The sequence below is a fragment of the Linepithema humile genome, chromosome 1, assembly GCF_040581485.1.
Source record: "Linepithema humile isolate Giens D197 chromosome 1, Lhum_UNIL_v1.0, whole genome shotgun sequence".
NCBI classification, from domain to species: Eukaryota; Metazoa; Arthropoda; class Insecta; order Hymenoptera; family Formicidae; genus Linepithema; species Linepithema humile.
Genome location: NC_090128.1, coordinates 11343374 through 11362771, shown reverse-complemented (window position 1 = coordinate 11362771; position 19398 = coordinate 11343374). Strand labels below are relative to the sequence as shown.

Genomic DNA, 19398 nt, shown 5'->3' with positions numbered 1-19398 from the left:
AAGCTGATTAGCTTGTATTTTTCTACGAATCGCTGCGAGCTTGGTATTTTCAATGTCAATGATTTTTAACTTAATTACGATCGATCAATCTTTAATATCATCGAGATAGAGTCAAAAAGTAAAGAGACTTTTTGATTAAAAATCTTTTAAAATTACCTACATTTCGATCTTAAAATATTCTTTTACTTTTTGACTTACTTTTTCGTAATTTCTCAACATGCTAGATTTTTAATTTCACTAAGTTTTGTCATTGAATATTATTTTTTACAGGATACGTTTTTTCCTAAATTTTCCCCTGTTTATCGCGCTTATCGTGTCAGATATGAAGCTGTCTATCATTTTCGTGGCAAGGGAGAACTTTCTGAGATCTAATTCAACTAATCGTATACGAAAAATGGACAGGACGAATATTGTTCATCGAAAAACAAGAGATAAACTTCTGTCAACAACGTTTTGTTGGTTAGGTAAATTATAATAATTTATATATACAATTAATTTCTTTACTATTCAATTTATTAATTTTTTCATCATGTATAAATGATTCATAAATTGACGATTATTATGCTATATGAAATAGGACTTGTGACACTATTTCCCTTAATCACCAAGTTTCACAAAACAGACAATAATTACTCATAAATTCCACACTGTTAGGAAAGTTAGTCATTATATCCTTTTCACCAATAAAATTGAATCTCAAACAATTTTCGAGTAGTATCGGTATGCGATAAAGTCAGATCTTTGTAACTGCTTTGCTTGCAGGTTTTAATAGATAAGGTAACGAGCGATAGCTTGCAACCTATGTATTACGCTCAGATCATCAGTGTCCGAGTAATTGCCGTGAGAATAAGTTGGACAGGAGAGACGCAGTGAAAATGGACACGACGACCGATTTGCTGAGAAAACGTTCCGAGAACGAGATCGAAGGTATTGAATTATTTGGAAAAAGGAAAAACTTAGCAACACTTTTTCGCCTTTTAATCTCTGCCGTGCGCATAAAATAATCACTTATTTTGCATTAGATTGGAGATAAATAAATTGAAATTGGTCCGAGTATTTCCGAATACTTCCGAATACTTTTATATTTCGGTTTATATATATAATCACGATTATACCAATTCTTTATTGCAGTATTTGCAGTCTGATCGATTGATTGATTACACGATCCAAGTTGAAACGAGAACATGCTTTCTTCTCCGGTTAGTTTCCGTTAATCGTATCGTCAGACGCTGCCGATAATGAGAATATATATCAACTTTTTCTTAAGGCATTAGTTCGACGACAAACTAATTTATTGCCTCAATTACATCAATGTTTTAGGATAATTGTAATATAATTTATCGAAAATAAATAATCAAATTGTCAGTTAATTATCAGTTAAATAATTAAATTTTTTTTAAATATGAGTAATTTAGAAAATGATGAAGTAAATATTAACAGAATAATATCATATCAAAATAATAAATAAAAAATATTATTAAAAACATTTTTTATCTGTAAAGGCAAAGAGCATTTAAGCGATTTGACAAATGGGTACAGATTATAATATACAAAGATAAAGTCTTTTATCTCCGATGAACGAGAAATTACATACCAGAGAAATATTTTACACGTATCAAACAAGCATTAACACGAAATAATTCAGAAAATTGTGTACAATTGAATGGTTATGTGAAAAAAGAATTTAATTGTTAATTTAATTGTCAATTTAAATCAATTAAATCGGATAAAAAATAAAAGTGCGCAGCTAGCAATTAGATTAAAATAATAATTTAATACATCTCAACAAAAATCTTTAGATTAGAGCGGTAAACAATTACTTTATCTTTCTGAAAAGAATGTCGAGTATTACATCCGTCGATACGGTTAGCAGTAATTGGGAAGAGCATTGTGGTAATGATATTGTATTTCGTATTTTGACAACGTCATTCATTAGATCGTTATATTATATATAATATAGGAAACATGATAAGAAATTGTCGAGTAACAGGACTGAAATCAAAAATGACGTAAACATTATTGTTGTGGACACTATCTCTCGCAAAACCCAATGATTGTGAAAAGTACGCTGCGATAATGAATATCTCGACTGACAAACGTCTTGTGACATGATTCAATATTTGAGAGTTTAACGATCGCGGCGAAATAATTTCTTTATCGGCGCGATTGGACCGTGACCCAAATTTTAGAGACCCGAATCGTCAGCATCACTATAAATATTAATGATTGTCGATTGCTTTCACTATCTCACGGCGTTATATCTATCCGCAACTCGTTTTCGCAACTCTCATTCAGATCATTAATAATCATTGCTCAATTTTTGCAGATTCGATATTCATAACGGAGTTCATTTTGAAGTTAACAGACAACAAAACAAATTGCAATCTTTGTTATTATCCCACTCTGCGCGCGAAAATGAATAGAGTAGGATGTCAGGGCAATGTCCCACAACAACGAATTAAAATTGGAACTATTGATAATTATCTTAGACAAGTTTTTAAGTAAAAGCGACGATCGTGTCACAAATTATTCTTTATTAATGCGCAATGAATACTAAGCAGCCACCGCGATCGAATTCAAAACAGGTTTATACCGGATCGTATTCGAAATTACGCATTCAAACATATGTAATGAATTGAATTATTCAGAAGGAATTATCGCATTTTCTACTGAATGTATAAACGTAACGATCGATTTAAATATAAAGAAAAATACAATAGACGAGATATGATTCACAAGGAAAATACAAAATGCAGCAATTATTGCATTTGATGAACAAGATCCTTGTTTTTCAAGAATCAAGAATTTTTCAAGAATCTTAGTTAACAGTAGTTTTAGACGCTATAATTTTATCAATCTCTTTTTTCTTATGGTTACCTGTCTTGATAATTCAATAATGCAAATTGCTTTGTCAGCCTTATAAATATTTGCACTTCATGTTTCAGATCATCCTGATAACCAGAGCAATGTCGAAGAAAAGGTGAGACGAAACTCCGCATTCGGATCATAAATATTAGTAAAATGTTTGTCAATACATCTTCACGCAGTGTATAAATTATCAAATATGTTCAAATTTGTATAAGGTAAGATTCGGATTTAAGATAGATAACTATCAATGATTATTTACGCGTCACGCAGTCTCGACAGATAATCGTGGCCGGCTTATGGTCCGGCGAGTCTCTATAAAAATTTGGCCTCGGTGCTATTTTCGCTTATTGTGATTTAGTGATGTTATCTCAAGGTCGGAAAATTATCGTTATTACTATGTATTTAAACGTATCGCGCGTTGCATAATACGATAATGATGAGGGCAGCGAAGCGCAACTTGCGAACCTTTTCATACTCCCGAACGATCGTTAACATTAAACATAGTTCGACAAGAGAAAAAAAAAACAACACGTAAGAATCCTGGTAATCATTTTTCTTTGCGGACAAAATTGTCGCCTCGTTACAAAACGCGCCAAGTAAATGTCCGACGTTGAACTTACATTTACGTATCGTCGATCGGCTGCGTCTTTATTGAGCAACTTTTTTTGTTTTTTTCTGCGTCGCTTTTCGTCGCGAATTTCACCGATTTCACTGTTTTACAACAGATTCCGCAATACGCGTAATGTTCCAGTTATAAAAATAAAAAAGAAACGCGCAATAAAAAAAAATAACTGTATGATGCTTCAGTAATGTAATGTCAGTGTGAAATTTCCACAGCAAGTTCTGTAACAAATTCTGAGTTGTTTTTTCTTTCTGCAAAAAATTTCGCAAAAAGTCTAAAGCGCTGAAAAGCGATGAAAAAAGATTTCTAGAATTATTTTATTGCAATTGAAAGAGGAAAATTGGCTTCACTTCTGTACAATGATATCTATGTTACTCGATATTTATCTCTTTTTTCTGTTGTGAACAAAAGATATGACGACCATAATTCGACTGAAACTAATCATTTGAACTGTAATAGATAATTTTCAGACAATGCATAGATAAAAAAATAATATAATAGATTAAATAGATCATGGATAAGATTGCGTAGAAAAAAAAATAACATATATATACAATACGTTATCTTACCGAGAACAAAATGTAACAATTAAATCAACAAATTAATTATATTTATCAAGCGTGCATTGATAATAACGTTATACAAAATACGGTTTCTCCGTTACGTAAACTTGCAACGCCGTCAACGAGGCCAGCAACATAAGTAATGAATTTCTATTATTAGTGACGTGATGTTTTACTTAACAGCCCGTTTTGCCGTCGCGGATAGACCTGTCATTATTAAAATGATCTATTAGATTCTGAGAATCAATTTCTTTAATCATGATATTATTGTTTCTATCCGATATTACTCATCATATCAACTTTTGAATTATTATTTTTAAAAAGACATATTATTCGTATATACATTACTAAATCTGAAAACAATCCATTTTCGACGATACCATGTGATTTTATTTATAATTCGGAGACGCGGCGTCTCGCGCTGCCCAGACATAAACCTGTAATATCTCGACCGCACGTCAGACGTAAATTGAGAACTATTACATCCCCGCGCACTTGAACCATCTGGTTGAACGAACGATGCAAGAACGTGCATGGCCCTGTCGGATACTTTCACATTGTTCCAAATACTATGCTGCGCCGGATCACGCGTTCACTGCAATGTAAATGCCGCCGTTACGTGTTACATTTTATACCTACTTCAGGATACACTGTGCTACCTACGGTCTGACAACCGATCGTAGTCACTCACGATCACCGCTGTTAGTCTCGAAGTACTTGCGCGTGTGAGCAGAGCTGTTCAGGCCGCCAACACCGACGACAAGCGATCGCCGGCGAGTATTGCGACACGTGTAACATGCGTTGACGAATTGAGCCCATGAAGTGATCGTGAAGTGATCGATCGTAGTAGTGATCAATATTAATACGCTGATTTGTTCCTTTGAAATAGCAATCGCGAACACACAGTGTTTTACAATGGTCGTCAATACGCAGCAGGTAAAACTTATTGTGTTATTGCGACTATGATCGTCGCCGTAATGATCGGTTGCAAGACTTGACGTTGAGCAACTTTAATTGTCGCTAAAATACCGATTGCGCTTGTCTTTCCGGAAGCTAAATTAGAAAACTGACTTCTCTGTTCTGAAAGAATGCGGATCGAGCATTGTATGATCCTACCTTTTACCGCTTCAAAGTCTCTTCTTCAGAATTAGATCAAACAGGATTTATTAGTACATCCTTGCAAATATATATCCTTGTACTTTCAGATTCGTAGTATATCCCACACAGCGCACATATCCAAAAGATGTTCAGGAGGCATCCCGAAGGGGAGGCATCTTTGAGAGATATGATATTTTCGGAACATTTCCCGGATATGCATGCTGTGTAGGACGTTCCATTCAAATAAAGCTTATCTTGTATGTGATTTCCATTTTCAACTCTGTGTATCGTCATTTGAGAGAGATAAATGCTTCTTTAGTCCTAAATTATTGTGGCAGCTGATACGAATGAGGATATATCAGTTTTTAAATTGAACACTAGTTCGTTGACTCTCTTCCATTCATTCCAGCATGCTCGACTAATTCCCTTCATCTTGACATACTTTCTTCACGTCCATTTGGCGATAATAAATCAATTCAGTGTGATCACGATAAATTGATTCCCTACGATCGCAAGAAGAAAATTAGTAAATATTGATACTGTCGTATTGACATTTATATCCTTGGCTTAAAACCTACATTCGTTATTATCGCTAATAAATTGTTTACCCGCGCAACATGCAACGTAATTGAGTAAGCATTATCAAGATTAAGATTTTTTAACTCGATCATTGGGAAGAAGGTTCAAATGCGCGTCGCAAATAAAAAATATCTCTGTAATCGCGAATTATATTACAAGAATAATATATACGTATATCAATCACCGAAGAGAGCGTTTTATCGCGGGGCAAATATCGTCGCGTTCGGGAAAAGTTCAAGTGACAAGCCAATTACCGGCATACTAGCACAATTATTATATACAAGACGTGCCGAAAGTCGTGCGTCTTTTTTAATATTATAACAATTCTGTAGCGTTTTCTATATATGCTGCATTTAAGATGCGATTTTTCTTTTATTCTTAGTTTTCACGTAACAGCTGTGACACTTTAAAAACAGCGCATACGTGATATTGCATAGCATAATATAAAAGTTTTTTTAAATAAAATTGTTATATATTTATAAAGATGACGTTTTTATCATCGAGGAAGTTAAATTAATCACTAACATAGTTCAATTGTAACGGATTTCATATGATTAATTGAGATTTAGATAGTCGGGCAAAGCGAGTTGTACACGTGCAGGCATGCGCCTAGTTTCAATTCAAAGAACTGCTGCCAGACGTCATCTTTGCAGCAAAATATAAGAGAAAATTAATAATTTTATAGAATTATAAAAAATATTATTCTTCGAAAATACATAATTCTAAGATTTATTGCTACATTATATTTTAATTAATATTTTCTTCTTGCAATGACGACATTTAAATAGCTACTTAAGCTTTCAGGCGGTTATAAATTAATAAACAAATGTGCAAAACATCTTCAAACGATAATGTTAATGTTACTGTTTGCATCTCAGACATTCAATTACAGATTGCAAAATTATTTCGTATTAGTATGAAACTGTGTCATATAAGTTTTAGGTTGTAAACAAAATCTAGTGCCCGTATTTTTCGTATCCGTTGATAGCATATCGCAAGAGAATTTGCATATTTTACCTGTATTCTTCATAGATGTTTGATTACAGTTCGTCAAGCAATTATTAGTCAAATTGTCAAGGTAATAGCTGTAAACGGTCTGTTAAGTATTTTTTATTTGTTCCGTAATGATTTCTCTGCGCGTATCTAAAGTCCTTCCTTGGAACAGAATCATGCTTTGAATCTCTGTATCAAGGCTGATTGTGTATTCACACGAATCCATCGTCAGGAATTTGTTTTACTGCACTATGTATTGAGTAGAATTTTTTACCTTTCTCCGTAATGCGTCTTTTTATCTATTCTACGCATTTAGCAGTCTAAACTTAATCATCTTTTGAAGAAAAGCAAATATTGGCGGAAAGCCGAGCAAAAATTACATCTCGTAATTAGTGGATATCGCGTGTGAAAACATACACATTATCTCACATACAGTTGTACGCACGCTCATTTTGTTATCTCTTAAGTCTTTTATTCTTAGCCGTTAATCTTAGATGTGCAGCACAAATGATACTCTGGCCGGTGCGACCTTCGCATTTCACGCTGAAAAATATTGGAAAATGAATGTATCCACAACGTAATAATGTTAATCGGGTCAATGTGATCACGCTAGATACTTCAGTGAAAAGTGAATTAACTTAAGACGAGATGTCTCATCGATTCAAGAATTATTTTTATTTTTCGAACTAATTAAAAAGGCTTTAGTATAAATTTTGAGAATTAATAATGATTGTTATTATATTTTATTTAAGATATTTAAATTTTGTTCAAATCTTTACCGAAACATTATCGAAACATTGAAAAAGATTATTATAAATAATAGCGATAAGTCAAGATAACTAGTATGATGATAATTTCTTTAATGTATCATTTAAAATTTAATGTCTTTAACTTTGATATCTCATTGATAAACATTAATCTTTTTTCTTAAAAACTTTTCAGAAGCTGAAGTATCCCAAGTCAATTTTCTTCATTGTCAGCAATGAGTTTTGCGAGAGATTTTGCTACTATGGAATGCGCAGTGAGTATATAAATTATTAACGTCAATTTAAACGTCAGTTTATAATTATTGACATATTTTACTTTTGCAATCTACGTAATTAAAAAATATTGTTGTGACAATTAGGACAATTGCTTCTTCAATTGTGACTCTTATGCAATTTTTAATTGAGAGCATAGAATAAATTTTTCGCTTTACTGTATTCTGTGTAAATGTTTCATGTGCTCAATTGGCAAATTGATCTTCTAATGACGTTGCAAAAAAAATCACAATTTATTACGTTCTTATCTGACAATCCAGTTACATCAAGACATATTACATTATTGATAAACTTGTTAACATGCATTTTAGTTTTGAATTCTTCAATTTTAAGATTCTAAGCAACAGTAAAATACACAGTAGCTTCAGTGTGTATTTTAATGTTGAAAGTGCAACACTCAATCATTCAATCACTTAGTGATTGAGAGAATGTTACCTTGTTAAATTATAAATTAATAGATAATTATTTTTTCAGCCGTCCTGGCCTTATACCTGAGTGATATGCTGAAATATAGCGAAGACGACGCCACAATGATCTATCACGTCTTCACCTGTTTCGTCTATTTCTTCCCGCTGCTGGGTGCGATCATCTCCGATTCATGGCTTGGGAAATTCCGTACCATATTATACGTGAGCATAATTTACGCGGTCGGGCAGCTGCTTTTGTCCGCAAGTGCGGCACCTCCTTTGCATATACCTCAAAGGTTGGTACAGATTATATATGAAATAGCCACACACGCGATATTAAAACGTTGATCATTATAGCACGCGCATTCGTTAGAGATCAAATCAAACCTGAATGAATCATCAACAATAATTAAGGCTTGACGAAGTGCCATTTAAGTACTAATGTAATTTTTTAAATTGTTCCTCAACGCTTACCAGCAACAGATTTTAATTTCGACTTTTAATTCCAATTTTCCAGAGCATTTTCCTTACTGGGTTTATTCATGATCGCGGTTGGTACAGGCGGGATAAAGCCTTGCGTGTCAGCTTTCGGCGGCGATCAATTTATTCTACCACAGCAGGAACGCTACTTGGCTACTTTCTTCTCTGTCTTTTACTTCTCTATCAACACCGGCTCTCTTATCTCCACCCTGCTTACTCCGGTAATACGCGAGACAAAGTGCTTCGAAGATAATTGCTTCTCTCTGGCATTTCTCGTGCCAGCCATTCTAATGATCCTATCAATCGGTAAGGAATAAAAAAAATAAAATAAATTTTGCTATTGAAATAATGTCACTAAAAAAATTGTACTTTTTAAACAGTCTTACTAATAAAAACTTGCTTTCAGTTATATTCGCCGCTGGAAAACCGCTGTACAAAATAGTGAAGCCCGAGGGCAATCTCATCGTCCAGGTTTCCAAGTGTGTTTGCGTAAGTATCATCTTTCAGTTTCCAATCATCTTAAGCATAATCGTCTAAGGATTTATAATAAAGAATATGCGCATTCTATCATACAAAGGCATCAGTCGCACATCTGAAACAAAGATATATGTATAATAGAATATATTTTAAATCATTTTTTATTCAAAACAATTTTTCTTTTTGCTGTATTTCGCATCAATTCTTCAATTTTTAGAACGGAAATTATTTCTTCCGCCGATTGATTTCCCTTTTTTGAATTTTTGAATTCACGAATAAACGTAGAGATTTGTTAAAGAAGAACACTCGACTAATAATATTCTTTTTTGAAAAACCAGCACGCAATTCACAACAAGATAAGGAATAAAGGGAACAAACGCGATCACTGGCTCGACCACGCGGATGACACGTACGACAATAAGCTAATCGAAGACACTAAGGCTGCTCTGCGAGTCCTGAAACTGTTCATCCCGCTGCCAATATTCTGGGCGCTCTACGACCAACAGGGTTCTCAATGGACATTCCAAGCAACGCGGATGGACGGTCAGATAGGCAGTTTTGTGCTGCTGCCCGATCAACTGCAAGCCGTCAATCCGCTGTTAATCGTTATTTTTATACCTATTTTCGAGACTTGCATCTATCCGTTTTTCACCAGGATACACATGATTGACACGCCACTAAAAAAGCTCGTCGTCGGCGGATTTTTAGCGAGCCTGGCCTTTGTCGCGGCCGGCCTCGTCGAATTGGGACTTGAGGTAAAGACAACTCGCATGTTTGCTATTTATCTATGAGATATCAATGACAGACACTTGTATGAAATTTCTTAAAAATAGATTAATCAACATGCTTACTTTTATAATATGCATTAAGCTCACGTAATTAATTATTGATTTCAGTCAACACATCCGGAATTGCCGACACTGGGATCCGCTCAAATTCGGATTTTCAACACAATGAATTGTCCAGTACATCTGACTATAAATGAAAAGGCACCAGTTACCGTAAACCCACTAAGCAAGTGGGAGGATTTAAAAGTAAATGTGGACAAAAACGGCTCGATTATACTGAGCTACGAAGCAGATTTCACAACTTGCAAAGATATGGGTTACGATATAAATGATACATTTCCAAAAGGTAAAACACGCAAATTTATGTTAAAGAATTTAAGCAAATAACTCTTATACTGAACAATCTCACAAATAACTTTTTCCACCAGGAAATATTACGGCCGCGGAAGCCACTGCGTCATCTTGGGTTATAACGCCCGAAGGATTGACACATTACAAGGACAAAGTGGATAAACCGGACAGGGGTAAGCCAGTGGTCCGCAGTCTAATCTACCTCGCACCCAACGTGAATAGCACCAGTTTGAGATTCGTTAGTCAAGACAAGACGATAATGTCAATACCGGTTAATAGATCGTTACCTTCGGAACTGGTGCCATTCGATAATCCAAGCGAGTACGACGTCTACCTGGGTACTGAGCTACTGGAGGAGAAAGTATCCTTCAGACTTGGCGGCGTGTACACTGTAGTAGGGTCCAAAATATTTAATGTGTCTGATGTCAATTCGCTTGTGGTTGCCGGCAAAACGATCACGGTCACACCACCTAATAAGCTGCACATGGCCCTGATGCTGCCGCAATACATCATCATTACGATGGCCGAGGTGATGTTCTCCGTAACGGGGCTGCAATTTGCCTTCACTCAGGCGCCGGAGAGCATGAAGTCCTTGCTTCAGGCAGGCTGGTTGCTGAGCGTGGCCTTCGGCAATCTCATCGTAGTGATCATAAAGGGTTCGCGTCCCTTCGAGCGACAGGTAAATCTGATTAAGCGACTGATGAGATTAACACAATTCTTCTTTGCGCTAATTGTTCTTTATGACTTTCACGTTTCATATATATATATATATATATATACACACACAATATGCTTAAAAAAACGTGACTGATATTTTATATATTACATTTATTTCAATAAATCTATAAAAAAAGTTACACGTACTGCAAGCAAAAATTTAAAACGCAACAATGTTAATCGTTTAGTCGCCACCGTTATCAATTAGCCTGATGAAACGACGACAACTGGATGATGTAGTTGCATATTACATTTTTACCTGCAGTATATGTGTAATTTTTGTAAAGATTTATTGAAAAAATTCAATAAAAGAAATGTGTTATGTTCTTTTTAGACGTACTGTACTTATAGAACATTTAATATTTAATTTGACCATAATTGTCTTATTGAAGTTTACACAGTACTTTATTTTATAAAATAAATCTTTTGTTTTATGGAAATTACTAACAATTAAATCTGTTTGATAGATCTCGTCCTTAAAATGCGTCTTATTTAATATGTCAAATTTTTAGCTGAATTATATAAAAAAGATGGACGTGAAATTAATCAAAGATTCTTACCAGGTAAAGTGTAACTCTAAAATATCCTTGTATTATTTTGTAGTTATTGGAGATTTTCCTATACGCCGGCTTGATGGCGGTGATTATAGCAATATTCGCTGTGATGACTCTATTCTATAAATACGTGGAACCACCGGAGGATGAAGATATAGCCCTGGAAAGGAAAAAAGGAAGTGTCAATGAGGGATACAAAGAGGAAGAAAAATGATAGAATAGAAGTGACTAAAGAAGGAATTATAATTTTCATGTTACTTCTATTCAAACGGCAAGAGCATTGTGCAACTCTATTGAGATACGAAGAATATAAATGCTCTGCATCTGTTTCATCAAACATCTGTTATCGTCAAGTACAAGATACAGAAACTATTTTTAAGGTGTAAACTCACCTTGTTCTAAGCAATGATGCAAATTTGATCATTTTAATTGTAAAGAGAACAATAGAAATCTGTGAAATGAGAAATGGAACATCTTAGAATATCTTAGAGAGGTAAATTTTAAGAAACTTATAATGATTCTTTTAAGTACAACTAGGAGAGTAAAAAAATATTATTAAAATTGCATGAGTGCTGTGAGTGATAAAACTGCCTAAATCATTGCAATGTGTATTATAAAATTTGAAATTTTTATAGATAAGCAGAAAATTTAGTTAGAAAATTAGTTAATTAAATTATGAATGATGCGACTGAGAAATTTAATAAGCAAACAAAAATGCGTAAACGATGACATATTTTAGGAATATTGAGATAATCAAGAATTTAAGTAAAAAATTTATATATATATATATATATATATATATATATATATATATATATATATATATTATTTATATATATATATATATTATAATTTATATATATATTCATGTTTTTACACAAAAATAAAAGAAAAGAATGTCCACTAATAATTATTTAAATAAAATTCATGATAAAAATCAAATGAAAAGCTAATAAATATACGGAGGTACATTCAAATTGCGTGGTTTTTGAAATCGAGAAAATTTATATTTGAACTACAAACCATTTTTTGTGTCTATAATATTTATTTCCGCAAATCCACGACACAAGTACGTGTCGTGTGATTCGATAATATCACGATAGTGCAATAAGTCGAGTAAATATTCAGTGTCGCTGTGCTCTTATCTTCGAACATCGACAATTGTTTCGTGAAACGCCATATGGAAAACTGACCAGTGGACTTTCTGAATCTAGGAAGTTTGTCGGCGAGCAGAATCTGGGTACTAAAACCTGCACCGGTGTGCAGGCTGGTGCGTTTAGCAGAATTGAACAGTGTCCTGTTCAAGCGAGCTTGCAAAATTATCCGCGTAGGCCAGCAACGACCATTCAGCCCCGAATAACGCGTATTCTACTCAATATTTCGAAACAGACTTAAAATTATCGCATTTATCACTCTTCTTCCCTGCTTTTTTATTATGTGTATAATTAGTTTTTAAACTTTAATATACCTACGACCAGTGTTAACAGTCTATATTGTAGCGTAAATTGCAACTGTAAGTGCTATCACATACACAGTGGTCCTTAATTTTACGCAATAAACAAAAGTGTGATATTCCATGGGATTTCTTTGGCTCGAAATACTCTCACAATTCTATTTATTGCGTGCAATTAAAGATTATCCTGCAGTATATGCAGAATGTCTCAGTGCCGTCCTCGTCATTTCTGTCAAACTATTGATTGCATTATCGATTCAGTCTCATTAAAATTCCTTCCGTTAGCAGTGAGACACTCTGCATATTTGGCGTCTCTCAATTAATAATAATCGGCGTACGAAACTCGATTTCACTCGCTGCGAAGAAACTAGAGTGTTGTAAACGAAACGTTATACATTTATTAAACGTTACATTAAACGTTATACATTTCAATCGCACCTCGCTTGAAGTATCTGCAGGAAGCAGTTTCGCGTCTCACCTATTCGATCCCGCTTATTTACCCGTCGTCTAAGAGATCTATTTAGCGATCTGGTGTAGTGTTTAATGTATTAACTATATAAACGAAGGTTCGGTGATTAGTAGTCCATTAGATAAACGGCAAATTGCCGAAAGGCTTCTTATGATCGCTCTTTGTTCCGCTTCGGCGTTTAGTAGAATCTTCCTTCTGAAATAGATAACAGATTTCTATTGTTTTGTTTTTTTTTCTCTTCAACGATTTTACTCGCGCGAACGTATCATCCTAAGACCAGCGATTCTTGACCCAAGTCAAGAATCGTGTTTCTCAAATACCAATAGAACTTACCGCGTGCGCTCGTATCTTGTCGAACACCTCGCGCGCAGTGTCGTAAGCAAACGACCCGACTTGCGCGGCCGCGATGACCAACGTCTCCGGCAGAATGTGGACAGAATCAGCGGTGCCAGGCTGCTCGGCGGCGAACGTCTTTCCCGATCCTGCGTAGGGACTCGACTTGTCGGGCAATCCGTTCGCTCGATGATACTGATGCGGAGTATCGGTAAAAACATCTTGCGGAGTAGAAACGCGGCACTTCGGATAATTGTCCGCGTCGTGCATCTCGTTCATCTTGGCGTTCTTCACCCGATCATTGTCGACATGTGGATCAACGCTGCTCTTGGGAATCGCCGCCGCATCTTGTGCATCTGTGCTCGGCATCTGCGAAGAGTGCGAATTGTCGGTGTTCACTAAGCGGTGCGAGACATCGGTCATATCGTTGATCGACGTGGTGTGCGAGTGGAAGCTCTGCGTGAGGTCACCCAAATTGGCGCATTGCGAGAGGCAGTCGCAATGAGTCTGTACAGTCAGGTAGCTCGTGTGCGAGCTCCTCACGTCGTCGTACAAGCCGCATGTGTCTTCGGGCAATGATCTACCGTCGTCCCGAGAATACTTGCCCTCGTTTGACCGCTGCTTCGCGCGCAACGATTTGGAGAACGAGTTGAAATCTTGCGCAGGCAGCGTCTCCGTGACAAAGGAGTACGCGCCGCCGGATCGTTTCTCCAAGTCGGCGTCCATCGACTTGACGGGCTCGTCAAATTCCGGCTGGTATCCACCACAGCTTGTGGAATTATTATTATTGTTCGACCGCGGATCTTCCTCATCAGACTTTCCCTCGTTTGCTGCGAAATGATCCTCGGTGATATATATGGAGCACGGCGACGAGGGTTCGGTCACTAGCTCGAAACTCGGCGAGTCCCGGCTGCTATTGCGTCCCTCTTGCTCGGCGACGGGCTCCTTATGACGCGTAAACGAGTCGTTCTTCTCCGGAGGGATCTCAATGATCTCGAAAGTGTCATCGTCGTTTTCTTCCTGATTGCATGAGCAGAAGCTGATTTTGTCAACGTCATCCTGCAGCGCGTCGTCCAACGCGTCGCTGCAGCGACCTGACAAGAGATCTTTGATATTTTGCTGATTTTCGTCCAACATTTGATGCCCGGTTACGGAGCAACTCATATGGAACCCGTTCTCGATCTTTCCCGGCTTCCAGTCTGCTGATTTTATCGGTCGAACCTTCGGATTTGCCGTAAACGAATTTTCATCGGGTTTTTCCTGTAATATTGCGTCATTCATCAGATTATCGAAATTCTGCCGTATTTGAGCCTCCCGTTGATTCTTCTTCTCTTCCATAATCTCATAGTCGATGAATGCATTCTTTTGCATTCTCCTTTTTATTTCCCAAAACGGAAATAAGTTTAGTTCGGAAACTGTTGCTGCATGCTCCAACTGTTTCTCGATCTCTATATGATTCTTCTTAATTAAGTTGCCAGATTTTTTATGTTTCTTTGATGGAACAATCGTAATTAGATTCTCCGATATGTCCTTTATTGTTTTCTTACTGTTGACTGTGGATCTCTCGTTCTTTGTCACTTGTACATCTTTCGCGGTATCCGCGTTTTGTGGCTCTTCTATGCGTTCAATCGAGGCGTCACTCGATTGCTCCTCGTCCTGAGATTTCTTCTGGCCTTGGTTCTTCTCGATCGATTTAGAAGAACATTGTGGCTCTCGTTCCAAAGGAGAAGAAATATAATAGGGTTGATTCTGTTCAACAGGTAGATTTTGTAGAAAAAGATCCAAATGTTTAAACATCTTTTTTGTCACCTTCTTCGTCACTTCGTGTGTGATTTTATATATCATGTCGTCCTTCATCTATGGAAAAAATAAGATTAATCGTTTTATTACATCTATTTTATTTCAATACATTATGATTATATATTATTATCATATACTTTAATACATAATATTGTATATAAATACGCGTACGAATATTTTCAGCATTTAGATGCAAATTCGTATGTTTATAATATTTACCGTTTTCATATATTCCTCAAACCAAGGAGGAGGCACAGTACTCGAATCATTAAACTGACTTAAAACTTTCATGTCCTTCGATTCTTTCTGTTTCTTGTGCAAATTGTTGCATAATTTTTCTTGAGATGATGGTATTCTCGAAGGTTCAAAGATACTTTGATGATGAATTTCATCCAAGCATTTTTCACCAAGAAATTTTTCATCAATGCATTCTTTCACAATTTCAACATTTTCCGAACTTTGTTCTGAACTGAACTTTGTTCTAGACTTGGGATTTGTCTTGTTAGAGAGCATGGGCGAATTGCTGTATTTCTTTTTGTTTCTACATTGCTCGCATTCTGCAAAGATTTCAGCGATTTTTTTATTTAAGGAAATCCCTAGATATAATGGCATTGAACCAAAGTATTTTGTAATCTAAAACAGAAAAATTGTAAATTATTTTGCCGGTGCTTATGTTGTATTATGTTTAAAATTAGAAAAATAAATATAAATATATTACATTTATGTAGAACATTCAAAACAAATTTTATATTACAAATAATATTTGATGTACTCTAATTGTTGCTTCTAATTCTTGTATTTTATTGCGCGTCTATACATTTCTATAATCTAATTCTAAATTAACAATTTGCATAAACTGTCTTTTTATAATATTATGCGCATTTGCTTTTACTTGCAATTAATATATACTTTTCTTTATCGCAACTAAAAATAAATTCCAATGTTTTTTTAATAAACAGCATTATTTTTCTGTACAGTTATTCTACAAATCTACCTAACTAAAACTTAATAAAATTTGGGTGGACTTCCGAAAAGCTATCACCCCCGATTTGGCTGATATTCAGCCTAAATATTTATTTTATCTAGTAAATAATATTTCTAAATGGATTTTTGGCGCAAATGCCCCCTCTGCCCTCCAGCTCCTCTCAAAGGTAAAACTGTTTTTGTTAATTATTTCAGAAAGTATTTATTGTACGGAAAAAGTTGTTAAACAAAAAATAAAGCTCATAATAAGCTCTACAAATAAGGTCCTATACATATTTTACCTAACTCCAATATTTTAGTCACTATTATCAAAAAAACTTGTAAAAGCCCCCATAGGAGGGGCGGCACTCACTGCATCCACGCATACACTTTCCACGCGAAGCGAGGTTCCACGTGGGTTTACGACTTTCTACGCAAAGCGAGATTCAATCCAAACCCTATATGTATAGATTTTTGATGGTGGAGCCCCCCCGCAGAGGGGCGGAACACACTGCCTCCACACATACACTTTCCACGCGAAGCGAGGTTCCACGTGGGTTTACGAGTTTCTACGCGGAACATACTGCCTTCAGATTTTTGATAATAATGGCTAAAATATTGGAGTTAGGTAAAATATGTATAGGACCTTATTTGTAGAGCATTTTATGAGCTTCAATTTTTGTTTGACAACTTTTTCTGTACAATAAACACTTTCTAAAATAATTAACAAAAACAGTTTTACCTTTGAGGGAGGGTGGGGGGGCGGAGGGGGCATTTGCGCCAAAAATCCATTTGGGAATATTATTTACTAGATAAAATAAGTATTTAGGCTGAAAATCAGCCAAATCGGAGGTGATAGCTTTTCGGATTTATCTATAATTATATTTTTATATTATATATATGTATATACCTCTAATGTCTTCTCCAATTCCAATTGTGAATGAATTAAAACAAACTCCCCAACAAAATTGCGGTAAAAAAAAAAAGCTTTGTCTACAGAGATGTCGACACAGATTTTTTTAGTTTGCTTCCGCTGCAACAAACACAAAAGTTATGTTATTTATGGTATGTTATGGTATTTAATTTATAAAATATTATAACATATAGATATATATATATAAGCATTAACTTTATTATATTTGCAAATTTAAAATTCATTAAATTTGCGTTTAAAATTCATCAATGTGCATATTTATCAAATTTATCAAATAAATTTTAATATATTTCTTAGCTCCATACAATTAGTTTATAATCTAATATAAGATGTATTACTGTACATATGCAGATTTAAAAATTCAAATAAGTTAAATTGATATAAAAAAAGATCATTAAAAATTAAATACTTGTGTGTAATTGAAAATTATACATATAAAAAAATTATTTTCAATCACATTTGTGTGCATAATCAGAAGCAGATTGTTATTAACACGTCAATTGCCGTGTTGATTTTCGATCATTTTCCATTTAATCCACATGTGTGGTCACATACGACCACGTGGATCACGTACGACTCACGTGTCGTGATTAATAAACTAATAATTGTGTTTATATATGCTTTATAATATTTATAAGACAGTAAAAAACATTATGAAAAAAAATGTGTTTAAAATACGCTATGGAATAAAACAAAAATTATCTAAATCAACAAATTTCGCCATCTTTACACAGTTTAGGACGGAAGTAGAATTCTCAAAACGGAAGTTGTGGGGTGCACACGATCCACGAGGGACAGGGAACATATTAATTTTCCATGCGCAATATACATAATCATAATTTATCATTTTTTATATTATTATACATTGTACTAAACGTAGTAAAAAGAAGATATGATATTCACTATCTTCTTTCTTTAAACAAACGATTTAAATAAAATAAACGTGAAATAAAACGAAAAAGATTTAAATAAAAAATATATAGGTCCTGATAGGTAAATAAATTTTCCAAACTTGCATCATTCTTGATTGATATATACATTATTGTATCGAAACAGAAATATTAGATATTGACGCCATAATGACGCCGTAGCACCAAAAAGTGCAAAAAAGCACGTTTTGAAAACGCTTCTTCAAAATCAGCTCGCCATGGTTGGCTAAATAGAATCGAGAGCAGCTTACCATCTCCTTTAGGAAATCCTTCAGTTTGATGCCACCGACGCCACCGCTGATCCGCAAGAATAATTTCCCATCAGTATCCCGTATCAAAAAATTATAGAAGGAATCATCGTGGTAGCACAGTTTCTTCGGTGACGATAACATGTTCGCGAATCTTCTCCGATTTGGGATGTGTAAAATGGAGCCGTCCGGATTCTGCAGCTGGTCGAACTGTTTACACGACTTTCACGTTGGAATAATCAGAAATTGGCGAATCGATGGTTCACTAAGCGACACTCCCTGCAAGGCGAACGCTACGTTACGAAAGACAACAACAGCGGAGCAGCAGACAATTGTACGTACGCATCACAGTTCGATGCACAACCAATGCAGTAGTCGGCAGTAGAGTGGGCTTTATTTTGTTGAAACGCAGCCGAACAGAGCTACTCACGATCATGCGCGAACGAAAGCAAAGTGGAGGGTAGCGTCCGCTACGCCACTTCAAACTTCCTGTGTTTGAGCATCGATCGTACATTAATCGGCGTATTTAAAAAGATAGATTATACACATAACAGTATTAAAGAGACAAATATTATATGAGAATCAGGATCTCTCTCACCGTATATTTTGGTAGCCCTCTCACCTTGAAAAGTATACATATTTCTAAAATAAGACACATTACGATGTCATCTCATTCTGCCGCCACGTTGCGCAAAGTGCGCTACAGCGCACAGTTGTCAACCTCTCTCTCAA

At 35.3% G+C, this 19398-nt stretch overlaps 2 protein-coding genes and 1 long non-coding RNA gene across 6 annotated transcripts; 1 reads left to right on the top strand and 2 right to left on the bottom strand.

Moving 5' to 3' along the window:
- Nucleotides 1–303: 303 nt before the first annotated feature.
- Nucleotides 304–13422, top strand: LOC105672074 (solute carrier family 15 member 1). 3 transcript variants are annotated; one of them, XM_012366782.2, is made up of 11 exons: nucleotides 304–464; nucleotides 763–927; nucleotides 2946–2980; nucleotides 7666–7744; nucleotides 8238–8466; nucleotides 8688–8956; nucleotides 9057–9139; nucleotides 9466–9882; nucleotides 10024–10261; nucleotides 10344–10945; nucleotides 11587–13422. In XM_012366782.2, exons 2-11 carry the CDS (start codon nucleotides 876–878, stop codon nucleotides 11749–11751), a joined length of 2169 nt encoding a protein of 722 aa, XP_012222205.1. In that variant the 5' UTR covers nucleotides 304–464; nucleotides 763–875; the 3' UTR covers nucleotides 11752–13422. The 3 variants fall into 3 exon arrangements, with proteins under 3 accessions (XP_012222205.1, XP_067208543.1, XP_012222206.1); XM_067352442.1 differs by lacking the exon at nucleotides 304–464 and adding an exon at nucleotides 1132–1199 and having other exon boundaries at nucleotides 542–927; XM_012366783.2 differs by lacking the exons at nucleotides 304–464; nucleotides 763–927; nucleotides 2946–2980 and adding an exon at nucleotides 4846–4989.
- Nucleotides 4603–4848, bottom strand: LOC136999260 (uncharacterized). Its single transcript, XR_010889611.1, has 2 exons — nucleotides 4717–4848; nucleotides 4603–4648 (listed from the first exon to the last, which is right to left on the bottom strand). It is a non-coding gene; the product is annotated as an uncharacterized lncRNA (long non-coding RNA).
- LOC105672033 (uncharacterized) lies at nucleotides 13366–19148 on the bottom strand. 2 transcript variants are annotated; one of them, XM_012366699.2, is made up of 6 exons: nucleotides 19009–19148; nucleotides 18670–18945; nucleotides 17466–17588; nucleotides 15812–16225; nucleotides 13793–15649; nucleotides 13366–13654 (listed from the first exon to the last, which is right to left on the bottom strand). In XM_012366699.2, exons 2-6 carry the CDS (start codon nucleotides 18808–18810, stop codon nucleotides 13577–13579), a joined length of 2613 nt encoding a protein of 870 aa, XP_012222122.1. In that variant the 5' UTR covers nucleotides 18811–18945; nucleotides 19009–19148; the 3' UTR covers nucleotides 13366–13576. The 2 variants fall into 2 exon arrangements, with proteins under 2 accessions (XP_012222122.1, XP_012222121.1); XM_012366698.2 differs by having other exon boundaries at nucleotides 18670–19091.
- Nucleotides 19149–19398: the final 250 nt, after the last annotated feature.